Consider the following 12,775-nt stretch of genomic DNA (forward strand, 5'->3'; position numbering starts at 1 on the left):
GATTCGAGTGAGAAACTGCAGAAGTTGGTGACTGAGTTTGATAAAGTGTGTGAAAGAAGAAAGCTGAGAGTAAATGCGAATAAGAGCAATATTATTAGGTTCAGTAGGGTTGAGGGACAAGTTAATTGGGAGGCAAGTTTGATTGGAGAAAAACTGTACATGACTTCACCTTCTCAATCCATACCCTCCCATATAACTTCCCAGGAATACTCAACAAACTTATACCTCTGTAATTTGAACACTCACCTTTATCCCCTTTGCCTTTGTACAATGGTACTATGCATGCATTCCGCCAATCCTCAGGCACTTCATTATTATCCATACATACATTGAACATACTCACCAACCAGTCAACAACACAGTCACCCCCTTTTTTAATAAATTCCACTGCAATACCACCCTAACCAGCCGCCTTTCCGGCTTTCATCTTCTGCAAAGCTTTCACTACCTCTTCACTGTTTACCAAATCATTCTCCCTGACCCTCTCACTTCACACACCACCTTGACCAAAACACCCTATATCTGCCACTCTATCATCAAACACATTCAACAAACCTTCAAAATACTCACTCCATCTCCCTTTCACTTCACCACTACTTGTTATTTCCTCCCCATGTGTCCCCTTCACTGATGTTTCCATTTGTTCTCTAGTCTTATGCACTTTATTTACCTCCTTCCAAAACAACTTTTTCTTCTTAAAATTTAATGATACTCTCTCACCCCAACACTCATTTGCCCTCCTTTTCTCCTCTTGCACCTTTCTCTTGACTTCTTGCCTTTTATATATGTCCCAGTCATTTGCATTATTTCCCTGCAAAAATCGTCCAAATGCCTCTCTCTTCTCTTTCACTAACAGTCTTACTTCTTCATCCCACCACTCACTACCCTTTCTAATCTACCCACCTCCCACCTTTCTCATCCCACAGGCATCTTTTGCACAAGCCATCACTGATTCCCTAAATACATCCCATTCCTCCCCCACTCTCCTTACGTCATTTGCTCTCACCTTTTTCCATCTACACTCAATCTCTCCTATTACTTCCTCACACAAGTTTCCTTTCCAACATTCTCTATTCTTTTCTGAAAACCTCTGCATATCTTCACCTTCGCTTCCACAAGATAATGATCAGACATCCCTCCAGTTGCTGCTCTCAATGCATTAACATCCAAAAGTCTTTCTTTCATGCACATATCAATTAACATGTTACCCAATAACGCTCTCTGGCCATCTCTCCTACTTTTTTTTTTTTTTTTTGCTTTGTCGCTGTCTCCCGCGTTTGCGAGGTAGCGCAAGGAAACAGACGAAAGAAATGGCCCAACCCACCCCCATACACATGTATATACATACGTCCACACACGCAAATATACATACCTACACAGCTTTCCATGGTTTACCCCAGACTCTTCACATGCCCTGATTCAATCCACTGACAGCACGTCAACCCCGGTATACCACATCGATCCAATTCACTCTATTCCTTGCCCTCCTTTCACCCTCCTGCATGTTCAGGCCCCGATCACACAAAATCTTTTTCACTCCATCTTTCCACCTCCAATTTGGTCTCCCACTTCTCCTCGTTCCCTCCACCTCCGACACATATATCCTCTTGGTCAATCTTTCCTCACTCATTCTCTCCATGTGCCCAAACCATTTCAAAACACCCTCTTCTGCTCTCTCAACCACGCTTTTTTTATTTCCACACATCTCTCTCACCCTTACGTTACTTACTCGATCAAACCACCTCACACCACACATTGTCCTCAAACATCTCATTTCCAGCACATCCATCCTCCTGTGCACAACTCTATCCATAGCCCACGCCTCGCAACCATACAACATTTTTGGAACCACTATTCCTTCAAACATACCCATTTTTGCTTTCCGAGATAATGTTCTCGACTTCCACACATTCTTCAAGGCTCCCAGAATTTTCGCCCCCTCCCCCTCCCTATGTATACTTATGTATATCTCTTTTTTTAAATCAGGTATTCCCAATCACCAGTCCTTTTTCAGCACACAAATCTACAAGCTCTTCACCATTTCCATTTACAACACTGAACACTTCATGTACACCAATTACTCCCTCAACTGCCGCATTACTCACCTTTGCATTCAAATCACCCATCACTATAACTTGGTCTCTTGCATCAAAGCTCCTAACACACTCACTCAGCTGCTCCCAAAACATTTGTCTCTCATGATTTTTCTTCTCATGACCAGGTGCATAGGCACCAATAATCACCCATCTCTCTCCATCCACTTTCAGTTTTATGCATATCAATCTAGAGTTTACTTTCTTACACTCTATCACATAAATATAATAAATTAAATATAATAAAATGAATAACAATTCTTACCATCTAGAGTCCTATGGACTTATTCATACTGTTGTGGCTGAACATGAATAACACCAAAAAAACAGTGATGCACCAATAGATTAACAAGATACACAGGAGAAAAGAGTAATAGATAATTATGAGATACCAGAAACTAGGATAAGTGCCCAATCCAGCTTTGCATAAACAGCAAAAGAAAAAAGTTTTTTGAATGATCATTACCTTTGTAACCATTCATAAGATAATGTGACAGAAAATTCCTGACACAAGCTACACGATTTAATGCTTCCTTCTCAATTGGGGATAGTAATTTAAGAACTTAAATGAAACGTTATCATGTGTCTCTTCTAAAACTGAAACTCCATCTAACTAACAGTAATCTTAGATTTCAATATCTAAGGCTCTTATATACAGTCATTTGTTCTTCAGAACCCATTAGGAAAGTCTAAATATCTTCAGTTCAACAGGAAATATATTCTTATAAAGTAACCTTAGGCATATGTCCAATAATATAGAGTTCTGTCACAAAAACAGGACTTTTATTTGAATATATTTCTCAAATTTTCCTGTTCAGGGCAAGAAAATGGGGAATTTAGATTTTAAAGAAATTAAATAAAAAATTATATCTCTTCCAAAGCTGAACTCATCTAACTATACAGGAAATCCTAGATGTAAACATCTACATGCTCTCATATACAGTAATTTGTTCCTTGGAACCCACTGGAAAAATCTGAATATTTTAAATTTGATAGAAGAGGGAGATATATTTTCATAAGGTAACCTTTAAACAGTGTTCTGTCACAGAAATAGGACTTCTAAGTGGAGAATATATCTCAAATTTTACTGACTTCTAAGTGGAGAATGTATCTCAAATTCTACTATTAAGGGCAAAGAGAAGATTGGTATTTACTGAAAGATATATTCTCTTGGCTTGTTACAAAGCCAACAGCAAGATACATAACCATCAATCTTCCATTATTCATCTAATGATCCTAAGAGGACTGTGCTCATTGCCAAATGGTAATTTAACTTCTTTCATCTCTGCTGAAAAGGTCAGCTGATTCATCATACTATCAGTAACCTATAGAGATCTCTTTCATTGTTAAGAAGGTACACTATGAGTAAATTCTGCTCTCCTCTGTATCCCTACCACCACAATTATTGGTGCAAAGCTGTCTATCTGCCAGTTATGCATACATGGTGATCCCATGGAAATTATGTGGATTGTTGGGTAAACAAGTAATGAGGGGAAACACGTTTGATATGAATCAACCATGGAGAAAAGTGAAGAGGAATACCAAGAGATATGAGAAGAAATAAGTGACTAAGAGAACAATTTTAGAAGGATTATATGAGGGAGGGAGACCAGCATGGGAAGCCATCTCCACTACGCTCAACATAGCATTGCTTAACATGGAAGAGAAATACATAACATATTAGACTTTATGTAATTGTAGTGATGTAGGACTTTTGTAACAAATGATAGTAAGCAACTGGATCATTTTCCAAAGAAAAACCTTCAATATCCTTCCCTTATATGACAGCCACCATTCCTTCTCACACTTGTTTTAGCATGAATTGTGTTTTTCACCACCAACATTGTATATAACAGTACATGGTGAAACGAGTCCAAGAACAAAAAAAATTAAAAAACCCTCCAATATTCCATCCACACATACCATCCACTCTCCCTCCTAACTCATAGTGTGTTTAGTGTAGTATTTCTAAATATATCCATGTTATTCATCACCAACCCTGTCCTTACTTCTTATCAAGAGCTGTTAGATGTGAAACACACACCCCTCCAACTCTACTCAGCATAGGACTGGGCTAACACGATAGTATTTTCTGTATATGACTTTCTGAGTATTTTCTTTTGCTATTGTATACCAATCTATCAGTTCATAAAGGAAAACTGCTTTCCAATTATTTCTTTTCAACTGCACACCTGCAGATGGGCAATGAACTGAACACTGCTATTTATGAGTTAGACATATTTCTCCAGGCTAAAGGATTCAAACTAAGAACTTCCCTCACAGGTTATTCAGTGACATCCAAGTAGAATATTACCCTAAGTAAATGATGCTGAAAAGATTGCTACTGCATATTTACCAGATGTGCAATACTTCCTTTACCCTAAACATAAGTTTAAATGAGATAAAAACAACAAATTTCGCTTGTTTCATCTTTGCTGAATAATTGCCATTAAGCACCTAGGGAATTCCAAATACCTGGATTAAATCAATTCTCATTCATTGAAGAGTGTTTATGCATCAAAAACACTAGTGGCTGTTAACATGAAATGACTGCATCTCTTTAGAATATCAATGAAACATCCAGATGTTTAAGCTTGTAGATCAGGATGAAGATGAAAATAAAAGAAAATGTATCTATGAACAAAGTTTATTTCTATTGTAATAGATAAATAATGAAAAAGTTCTCAAGACTCCTCAAAGCAAGGAATCAGCCACAATGGGATACCATACAATTCAACAATACCTTGGTCACCTGCACCTCTGAGGTCTGTGAATGTGTGTTGAATAAATTAAACTAAGATTTTCATCATAATACTCAAAGGAAAGTTATGATAAAAATGATAATGTAACAATGAAAAAATTAATTAGCTTTAGATCTAGAGTGACCACTAGCAACACTGGCTTCACTTACACTATGAACACCTTCCTCTTCTGCCAATATCTTGATCACTTTCAATGCTGAAAGAGTCATGGTCATCTGCCTGATCCTCTAAATCTAGCAAAAGCCACTCAATTCGCAATAAAGAAAGTTTGAGGGAATGCGTTCTCTTTGTCATGCCTAGAGAGTGAATGACTGTGGTGAGACCTTATTATGCAATGCCAAAGGAGCAGCCTTTAAATAAGAACCGTGAAACTTGATGCAGATACGTACATCTAGAGAAGTCACTCAGCTCACATGAATATATATCTGCAGAAGTTAAGGGATATAGTAAGTGTCAGGGTATGAAAGCCAAAGTTAGAAGAATAAAAAGTATAGGGAGAATAAATAAGAGGCTTCTATATGGATAACACAAAATATTCAAAGGACATTCCAAGTGTGACCCACCTATAAAGGTGTAACCTCTTGTATAAAAATAGATGCTTTGCTTTCTAAATAAAATGGTCAACATTAAACTGACCAGTCAAAAAGGAAACCTAAAAACTTTTTGCATCCACTAAAATTACCACAACCATTTGTGACTAACCACTGGAAATTTCCAGGCATCTGGATGTCCATAGTGTGGTGTATTATTTGCAAAATCTTGTTCACTCCAACGAAAAACAGGCTGCTGATCATAAGTAGGGCCATTCACTGCAAGAAAATTGAGCCTCAGAGCCATTTTGGCAGTTGTCATTTTCATATCTGTACCTCCATGAGATCGATGGCCAAGGGCACCAAATGGGTATGTCCCATTCTTTGGATTGCGATCATTCCTAGCAGAGATGGCATTTTCTGCACTGTATGGAGGTGTACAATTGCAGCGTGATAAAGGATCATGCTTGTAATCATTGTATCGCATAAGCCTTATCATTGTAGGAATACTCTTAACTGAAGTGTGATCTCGTCTGAAGATTAGAGCCCGAGGGGTTTTGTCATATGTGAACCAGTCTCCATACTGTTTCACCATTTCTGGGGCACCACTAAGATTGAAAATAGCTGGGTAAAATGGAACATTGTAGCTGGGCCAGTAAGACTGCTTACGAAGGATGTGTGACTGGTCATTTGCAACAATGAGGCCAGGGAGCTGCTCCAAAACCCACAATGTGTTGCGTCTGAAAATTGAAGTTCAGCATAAGACAATATATAGAAAATCTTATAATGTACAGCAAAAACATAATCAAAGGTCTCATAAAAAATACATAATTCAGATATTCCATTCTAAATCTATTATGCCAAACTTTTAAAAGTTTCTTCTTTAAACAACACTATCAAGCAAAAGGATCTCTAATTATAATCATAAACTGTGTTGTAATTGTAATCACCAGAGCTGAGATAGTAATCCCCAATAAAACAATGAGTATGGGAGGAGAGACAAAAATGTTACTTGTGGTTGAAACATGCAGGAATAAATGTTGAAGAAAACTAAAGATTGACCACAGCAAAAGTAAAATCTACTGTACTGAGATAGAATGAATGTGAAAGAATACAGTTATAAAAATGTCTGTGAAGGCAATAATGGGAATTAATGGGAGAAAGAATTCTACCTACGCATTCCCCACAGGTGACTTAAGGGCAGGAGCGGGGGGCTGGAAACCTTCCCTTTCTTGTATTTCAATTTCTAAAAGATGAAACAAGAGTCAAGTGGGGAGTGCTCATCCTCCTCAAAGGCTCAGACTGGGGTGTCTGAATGTGTGTGGATGTAACCATGATGAGAGGAAAGGAGAGATAGGTAGTATCTTTGAGGAAAGAAGCCTGGATATTCTGGCTCTGAGTGAAACGAAGCTCAAGGGTAAAGGGGAAGAATGGTTTGGAAACATCTTGGGAGTAAAGTAAGGGGTTGGTGAGAGGACAAGAGCTAAAGAAGGAGTAGCACTATTCCTGAAGCAGCAGTAGTGGGGGTGTGTGATAGAGTGTAAGGAAATAAATTATAGATTGATTTGGGTAAAACTGAAAGTGAAAGGCAAGAGATAGGTGATTATTGGCGCTTATGCACCTGGTCATGAGAAGAAAGAGATAGGTGACTATTGGTGCTTATGCACCTGGTCATGAGAAGGAAGATCACAATAGGAAAGTGTTTTGGAAGCAGCTGAGTGAGTGTGTCAGCAGTTTCGGTGCATAAGACTGGGTTTTAGTGATGGGTGATCTGAATAAGAAGGTGAGTAATTTGGAAGTCGAGTGTATAATTGGAGTGCATGAAGTATTGAGTGTTGTGAATGGAAGTGGTGAGGAGCTTGTGGATCTGTGTGCTGAAAAAAGACTGTTGACTGGGAATACCTGGTTTAAAAGAGATATACACAAGTATATGTATGCAAATAGGAAAGATCATCCAAGGGGATTATTAGATTACATATCAATTGATAGGCATGTAAAAGAGAGACTTTTGGATGTAAATGTACTGAGAGGGGCAGCTGGTGGGATGTCTGGTCACTATTTCATGGAGGCAAAGGTGATTTGTAGAGGCTTTCAAAAAAGAGGAGGCAATGTCAGGGAGAAGAGAGTGGTGAGAGTGAGCTTGGACAAGAAACTTGTGTGAAGAAATACCAGGAGAAACTGAGTGTATAATGGCAAAAGGTGAGAGCAAATAAAGTGGGGGAAAGGGTGAGAAATGGTATGTATTTAGTGAAGTAGTGATGGCATGTGCAAGAGATGCATGTAGAAATGGTATGTATTTAGGGAAGCAGTGACGGCATGTGCAAGAGATGCTTTGTGGCATGAAAAAGGAGGGAGGAGGCAGATCTGAAAGGGTAGTGAGTGGTGGGATGAAGAAATAAAGTTGCTAATGAAAGAGAAAAGAGAGATGTTTGTACTAAACTCACAAAGAAGGAATGTAAATGACTGGGAGATGTATGAGAGGAAGTGGCAGGAGGTCAAGAGGAAGGTGAAGGGCAAATGAGGGTTGAGGAGAGAGAGTATCATTAAACTTTAGGGAGAATAAAAAGATGTTTTGGAAGGCAGTATATAATGTGTGAAAGACAAGAGAAGAAATAGGAACATCTGTGAAAGTGGGAAGTGATAACACGTAGTGATGGAATGAGGAGGAGATGGAGTGAGTATTTTGAAGGATTGTTGAATGTGTTTGATGATACAGTGGCAGATGTAGGGTGTTTTGGTCACGGTGGTGTGCAAAGTGAGTGATTCATGGAGATTGGTTTGGTGAAGAGAGAAGAGGTGGTGAAAGCCTTGTGGAAGATGAAATCCAGCAAGGCAATAAGAGTGGATAGTATTGCAGTTGAATTTATCAGGAAAGGGGGTGACTGTGTTGTTGATTGGTTGATAAGGATATTCAATGTATGTATGGATTATGGTGAAATGCCTAAGGATTGGCAGAATGCATATACAGTGCTTGAGAACAAGTGTGAGCGGATGTGGCCTATCTTCATCTGTATGTACATGAATGTATATATATGTGTGTATTTGAGTGGATGGGTCTTTCTTTGCCTGTTTCCTGGTGCTACCTTTCTAACGCAGGAAACGACAATCAAGTATAATAAATAAATAAATGAAAGTTACAGTAGAAAGGCACAGTATGCAAATCTGAATATAAATACAAAAGTAATGCAAGTGCTGAGGAATGTGATATAAAAATAAATTGTGTGGATGAGATTCCGAAAGGCAGGAATGAAATAAAGTAAGAAACAGCATACAACTGATTACCAGATTAAAATAAAATCATTTCCTTACTTGATATGCTTCCTGTGTTTGAATTTTTTGTAGTCAACTACCATCCACTGATTGTTGTAGGTACCACTGTTATGCATGGAGAAGAAGTCTGTCCAAGTCTTTCCATTCTTACCTATACGGTTGGCTACAATGGTACGAATCCACTCTAGAAGCTGTTGGAAGATGGCATTTCAAGGAAAAACCTCTGAATAAACCAATCATAAGTCAGCCCATTTATCTTAAAATCACAGCAATATTATTCTATAGAGTTGCATCTTTAAACAAAAATTACTGACATATTAAAGTTAGTACCAGTAATCCAAAATGAATAAAAGAATAAAAAATACTGCTTCCCAACGACATCAAATCTAGCCAACACTGTGTTATAGCATTCACACCACTTTGAGAAACACAATATCAAACACAGCAAAATTGCAGCAAGGTTAGATAGAAATTAGATTTTTCACGTCATAATATACAAACCTCTCCACTCGCTGTAACATTTTTCCACAGTGATGGGTTGCCATTGCCAATGGTAGTCTCCAAGGTGACAAGACCAGATGACAGTATATAAAAGTCATCTCCTGATGACAAGATACCAGGATATGATGAAAAGGCAACCGTATGGCCAGGATTTATGTCTTCAGGATCAGAAGATTTAGTGCGACGGAAGGGAAAGATGTATTTTTTCTGAATTCTCAACATAGACTGGTATCTGTAAATAACCAAAGAACTTTAATCTAAGCATAAAACTCACAGACTAACTGGATCATATCATTTATTTATTCACTATACTTTGTCACTGTCTCCCGCATTAGCGAGGTAACGCAAGGAAACAGACGAAAGAATGGCCCAACCCACACACATACACATGTATATACATACACATCCACACACGCACATATACATACCTATGCATTTCAATGTATATACATATATATAAATACACAGACATATACACATATACACAAGTACATAATTCATACTTGCTGCCTTTATTCATTCCCGTCGCCACCCCGCCACACATGAAATGACGTACCCCCCTCCCCACGCACGCGTGTGAGGAAGCGCTAGGAAAAGACAACAAAGGCCACATTCATTCACACTCAGTCTCTAGCTGTCATGTATAATGCACCGAAACCACAGCTCCCTTTCCACATCCAGGCCCCACAAAACTTTCCAAGGTTTACCCCAGACACTTCACATGCCCTGGTTCAATCCATTGACAGCACATCGACCCCGGTATAACACATCGTTTCAATTCACTTTATTCCTTGCATGCCTTTCATCCTCCTGCATGTTCAGGCCCTGATTGCTCAAAATCTTTTTCACTCCATCCTTCCACCTCCAATTTGGTCTCCCACTTCTCCTCGTTCCCTCCACCTATGACACATATATCCTCTTTATCAATCTTTCTTCACTCATTCTCTCCATGTGACCAAACAATTTCAATACACCCTCCTCTGCTCTCTCAACCATACTCTTTTTATTACCACACATCTCTCTTACCCTTTCATTACTTACTTGATCAAACCACTTCACACCACATATTGTCCTCAAACATCTCATTTCCAACACATCCACACTCCTCCATACAACCCTATCTCCAGCCCACGCCTTGCAACCATATAACATTGTTGGAACCACTATTCCTTCAAACATACCCATTTTCCTTTACGAGATAATGTTCTCGCCTTCCATACATTCTTCAACGCTCCCAGAACCTCACCCCCTCCCCTACCCTGTGACTCACTTCCACTTCTATGGTTCCATCCGCTGCCAAATCCACTCCCGGATATCTCAAACTCTTCACTTCCTCCAGTTTTTCTCCATTCAAACTTACCTCCCAAATGACTTATCCCTCAACCCTACTGTACCTAATAACCTTGGTCTTATTCATATTTACTGTTAACTTTCTTCTTTCACACACTTTACCAAACTCAGTCACCAGCTTCTGCAGTTTCTCACCCAAATCAGCCACCAGCACTGTCTCATCAGTGAACAACAACTGACTCACTTCCCAAGCCCACTCATCCACAACAGACTGTATACTTGCCCCTCTCTCCAAAACTCAAGCATTCACCTCCCTAACAACCCCATCCATAAACAAATTAAACAACCATGGAGACATCATGCAACCCTGCTGAAAACCGACATTCACTGGGAACCAATCACTTTCCTCTCTTCCTACTCGTACACATGCCTCACATCCTCGATAAAAACTTTTCACTGCTTCTAGCAACTTGCTTCCCACACCATATACTCTTAATACCTTCCACAGAGCATCTCTATTAACTCTATCATATGCCTTCTCCAGATCCATAAATGCTACATACAAATCCATTTGTTTTTCTAAGTATTTCTCACATACATTCTTCAAAGCAAACACCTGATCCACACATCCTCTACCACTTCTGAAACCACACTGCTCTTCCCCAATCTGATGCTCTGTACATGCCTTCACCCTCTCAATCAATATCCTTCCATATAATTTCCCAGGAATACTCAATAACTTATACCTCTGTAATTTGAAAGCTCCCATTTATCCCCTTTGCCTTTGTACAATGGCACTATGCATGCATTCCGCGAATCCTCAAGCACTTCACCATGAGCCATACATACACTGAATATCCTCACCAACCAGTCAACAACACAGTCACCCCTATTTTAATAAATTCCACTGCAATACTATCCAAACCCATTGCCTTGCCGGCTTTTATCTTCTGCAAAGGAAAGATGTATTATCAAGAAAATCGATTTCTGAAAAAAAAAAATCAAGAAAAATCCAAGGCCTTACCAAATATTTTGCTCAGAATTTCAATTTCTTCAGATTTTAATGAAAATCTGGGTATAGATGTTATTTTACATGCTGATTAAGGATTTCTAGTCAAATGACAGCATTTCGCATTATTAATGCCTTTAATTACTCCCAAGATTAATCTTAATAAAATTATGCTAATTACTCGACTAATTACACGAATTATTTGGTTTTGATCACAGATTCTTATTCAACATACCGAAAAGCATGTATCTTGAAATTCTCAAGAAAATCGATTTTTGAAAAAAATCAAGAAAAATCCAAGGCTATACCCTTACCAAATATTTTGCAGAGATTTTCAACTTCTTCAAATTTTAATGAAAATCTGGTTATAGATGTTATTTTATATGCTGATTAAGGATTTCTATTCAAATGACAGCAATTTGCATTATTAATGCCTTTAATTACTTCGAAGATTAATTATAATAAAATTAGTATGCTCTGTGGAAGGTATTAAGAATATATGGTGTGGGAGGAAAGTTGTTAGAAGCAGTGAAAAGTTTTTATCGAGGATGTAAGGCATGTGTACGTGTAGGAAGAGAGGAAAGTGATTGGTTCTCAGTGAATGTAGGTTTGCGGCAGGGGTGTGTGATGTCTCCATGGTTGTTTAATTTGTTTATGGATGGGGTTGTTAGGGAGGTAAATGCAAGAGTTTTGGAAAGAGGGGCAAGTATGAAGTCTGTTGGGGATGAGAGAGCTTGGGAAGTGAGTCAGTTGTTGTTCGCTGATGATACAGCGCTGGTGGCTGATTCATGTGAGAAACTGCAGAAGCTGGTGACTGAGTTTGGTAAAGTGTGTGGAAGAAGAAAGTTAAGAGTAAATGTGAATAAGAGCAAGGTTATTAGGTACAGTAGGGTTGAGGGTCAAGTCAATTGGGAGGTGAGTTTGAATGGAGAAAAACTGGAGGAAGTGAAGTGTTTTAGATATCTGGGAGTGGATCTGGCAGCGGATGGAACCATGGAAGCGGAAGTGGATCATAGGGTGGGGGAGGGGGCGAAAATTCTGGGGGCCTTGAAGAATGTGTGGAAGTCGAGAACATTATCTCGGAAAGCAAAAATGGGTATGTTTGAAGGAATAGTGGTTCCGACAATGTTGTATGGTTGCGAGGCGTGGGCTATGGATAGAGTTGTGCGCAGGAGGATGGATGTGCTGGAAATGAGATGTTTGAGGACAATGTGTGGTGTGAGGTGGTTTGATCGAGTGAGTAACGTAAGGGTAAGAGAGATGTGTGGAAATAAAAGGAGCGTGGTTGAGAGAGCAGAAGAGGGTGTTTTGAAGTGGTTT

The 12,775-nt window shown here is 39.0% G+C and overlaps 1 protein-coding gene across 2 annotated transcripts in view; it reads right to left on the bottom strand.

Moving 5' to 3' along the window:
- Positions 1-4,724: 4,724 nt before the first annotated feature.
- Positions 4,725-12,775, bottom strand: part of lama (lamina ancestor) — a 28,094-nt gene continuing 20,043 nt past the window's right edge. For both annotated transcript variants that reach the window (XM_071684644.1, XM_071684653.1), the window contains exons 7-9: positions 9,157-9,388; positions 8,695-8,846; positions 4,725-6,125 (exon numbers count right to left, since the gene is read on the bottom strand). In XM_071684644.1, coding sequence (XP_071540745.1) covers positions 5,534-6,125; positions 8,695-8,846; positions 9,157-9,388 — 976 coding nt within the window. In that variant the 3' untranslated portion in view covers positions 4,725-5,533. The remainder of the gene's footprint in view (positions 6,126-8,694; positions 8,847-9,156; positions 9,389-12,775) is intronic.

This window comes from Panulirus ornatus, chromosome 3, assembly GCF_036320965.1.
Source record: "Panulirus ornatus isolate Po-2019 chromosome 3, ASM3632096v1, whole genome shotgun sequence".
NCBI lineage: Eukaryota > Metazoa > Arthropoda > Malacostraca > Decapoda > Palinuridae > Panulirus > Panulirus ornatus.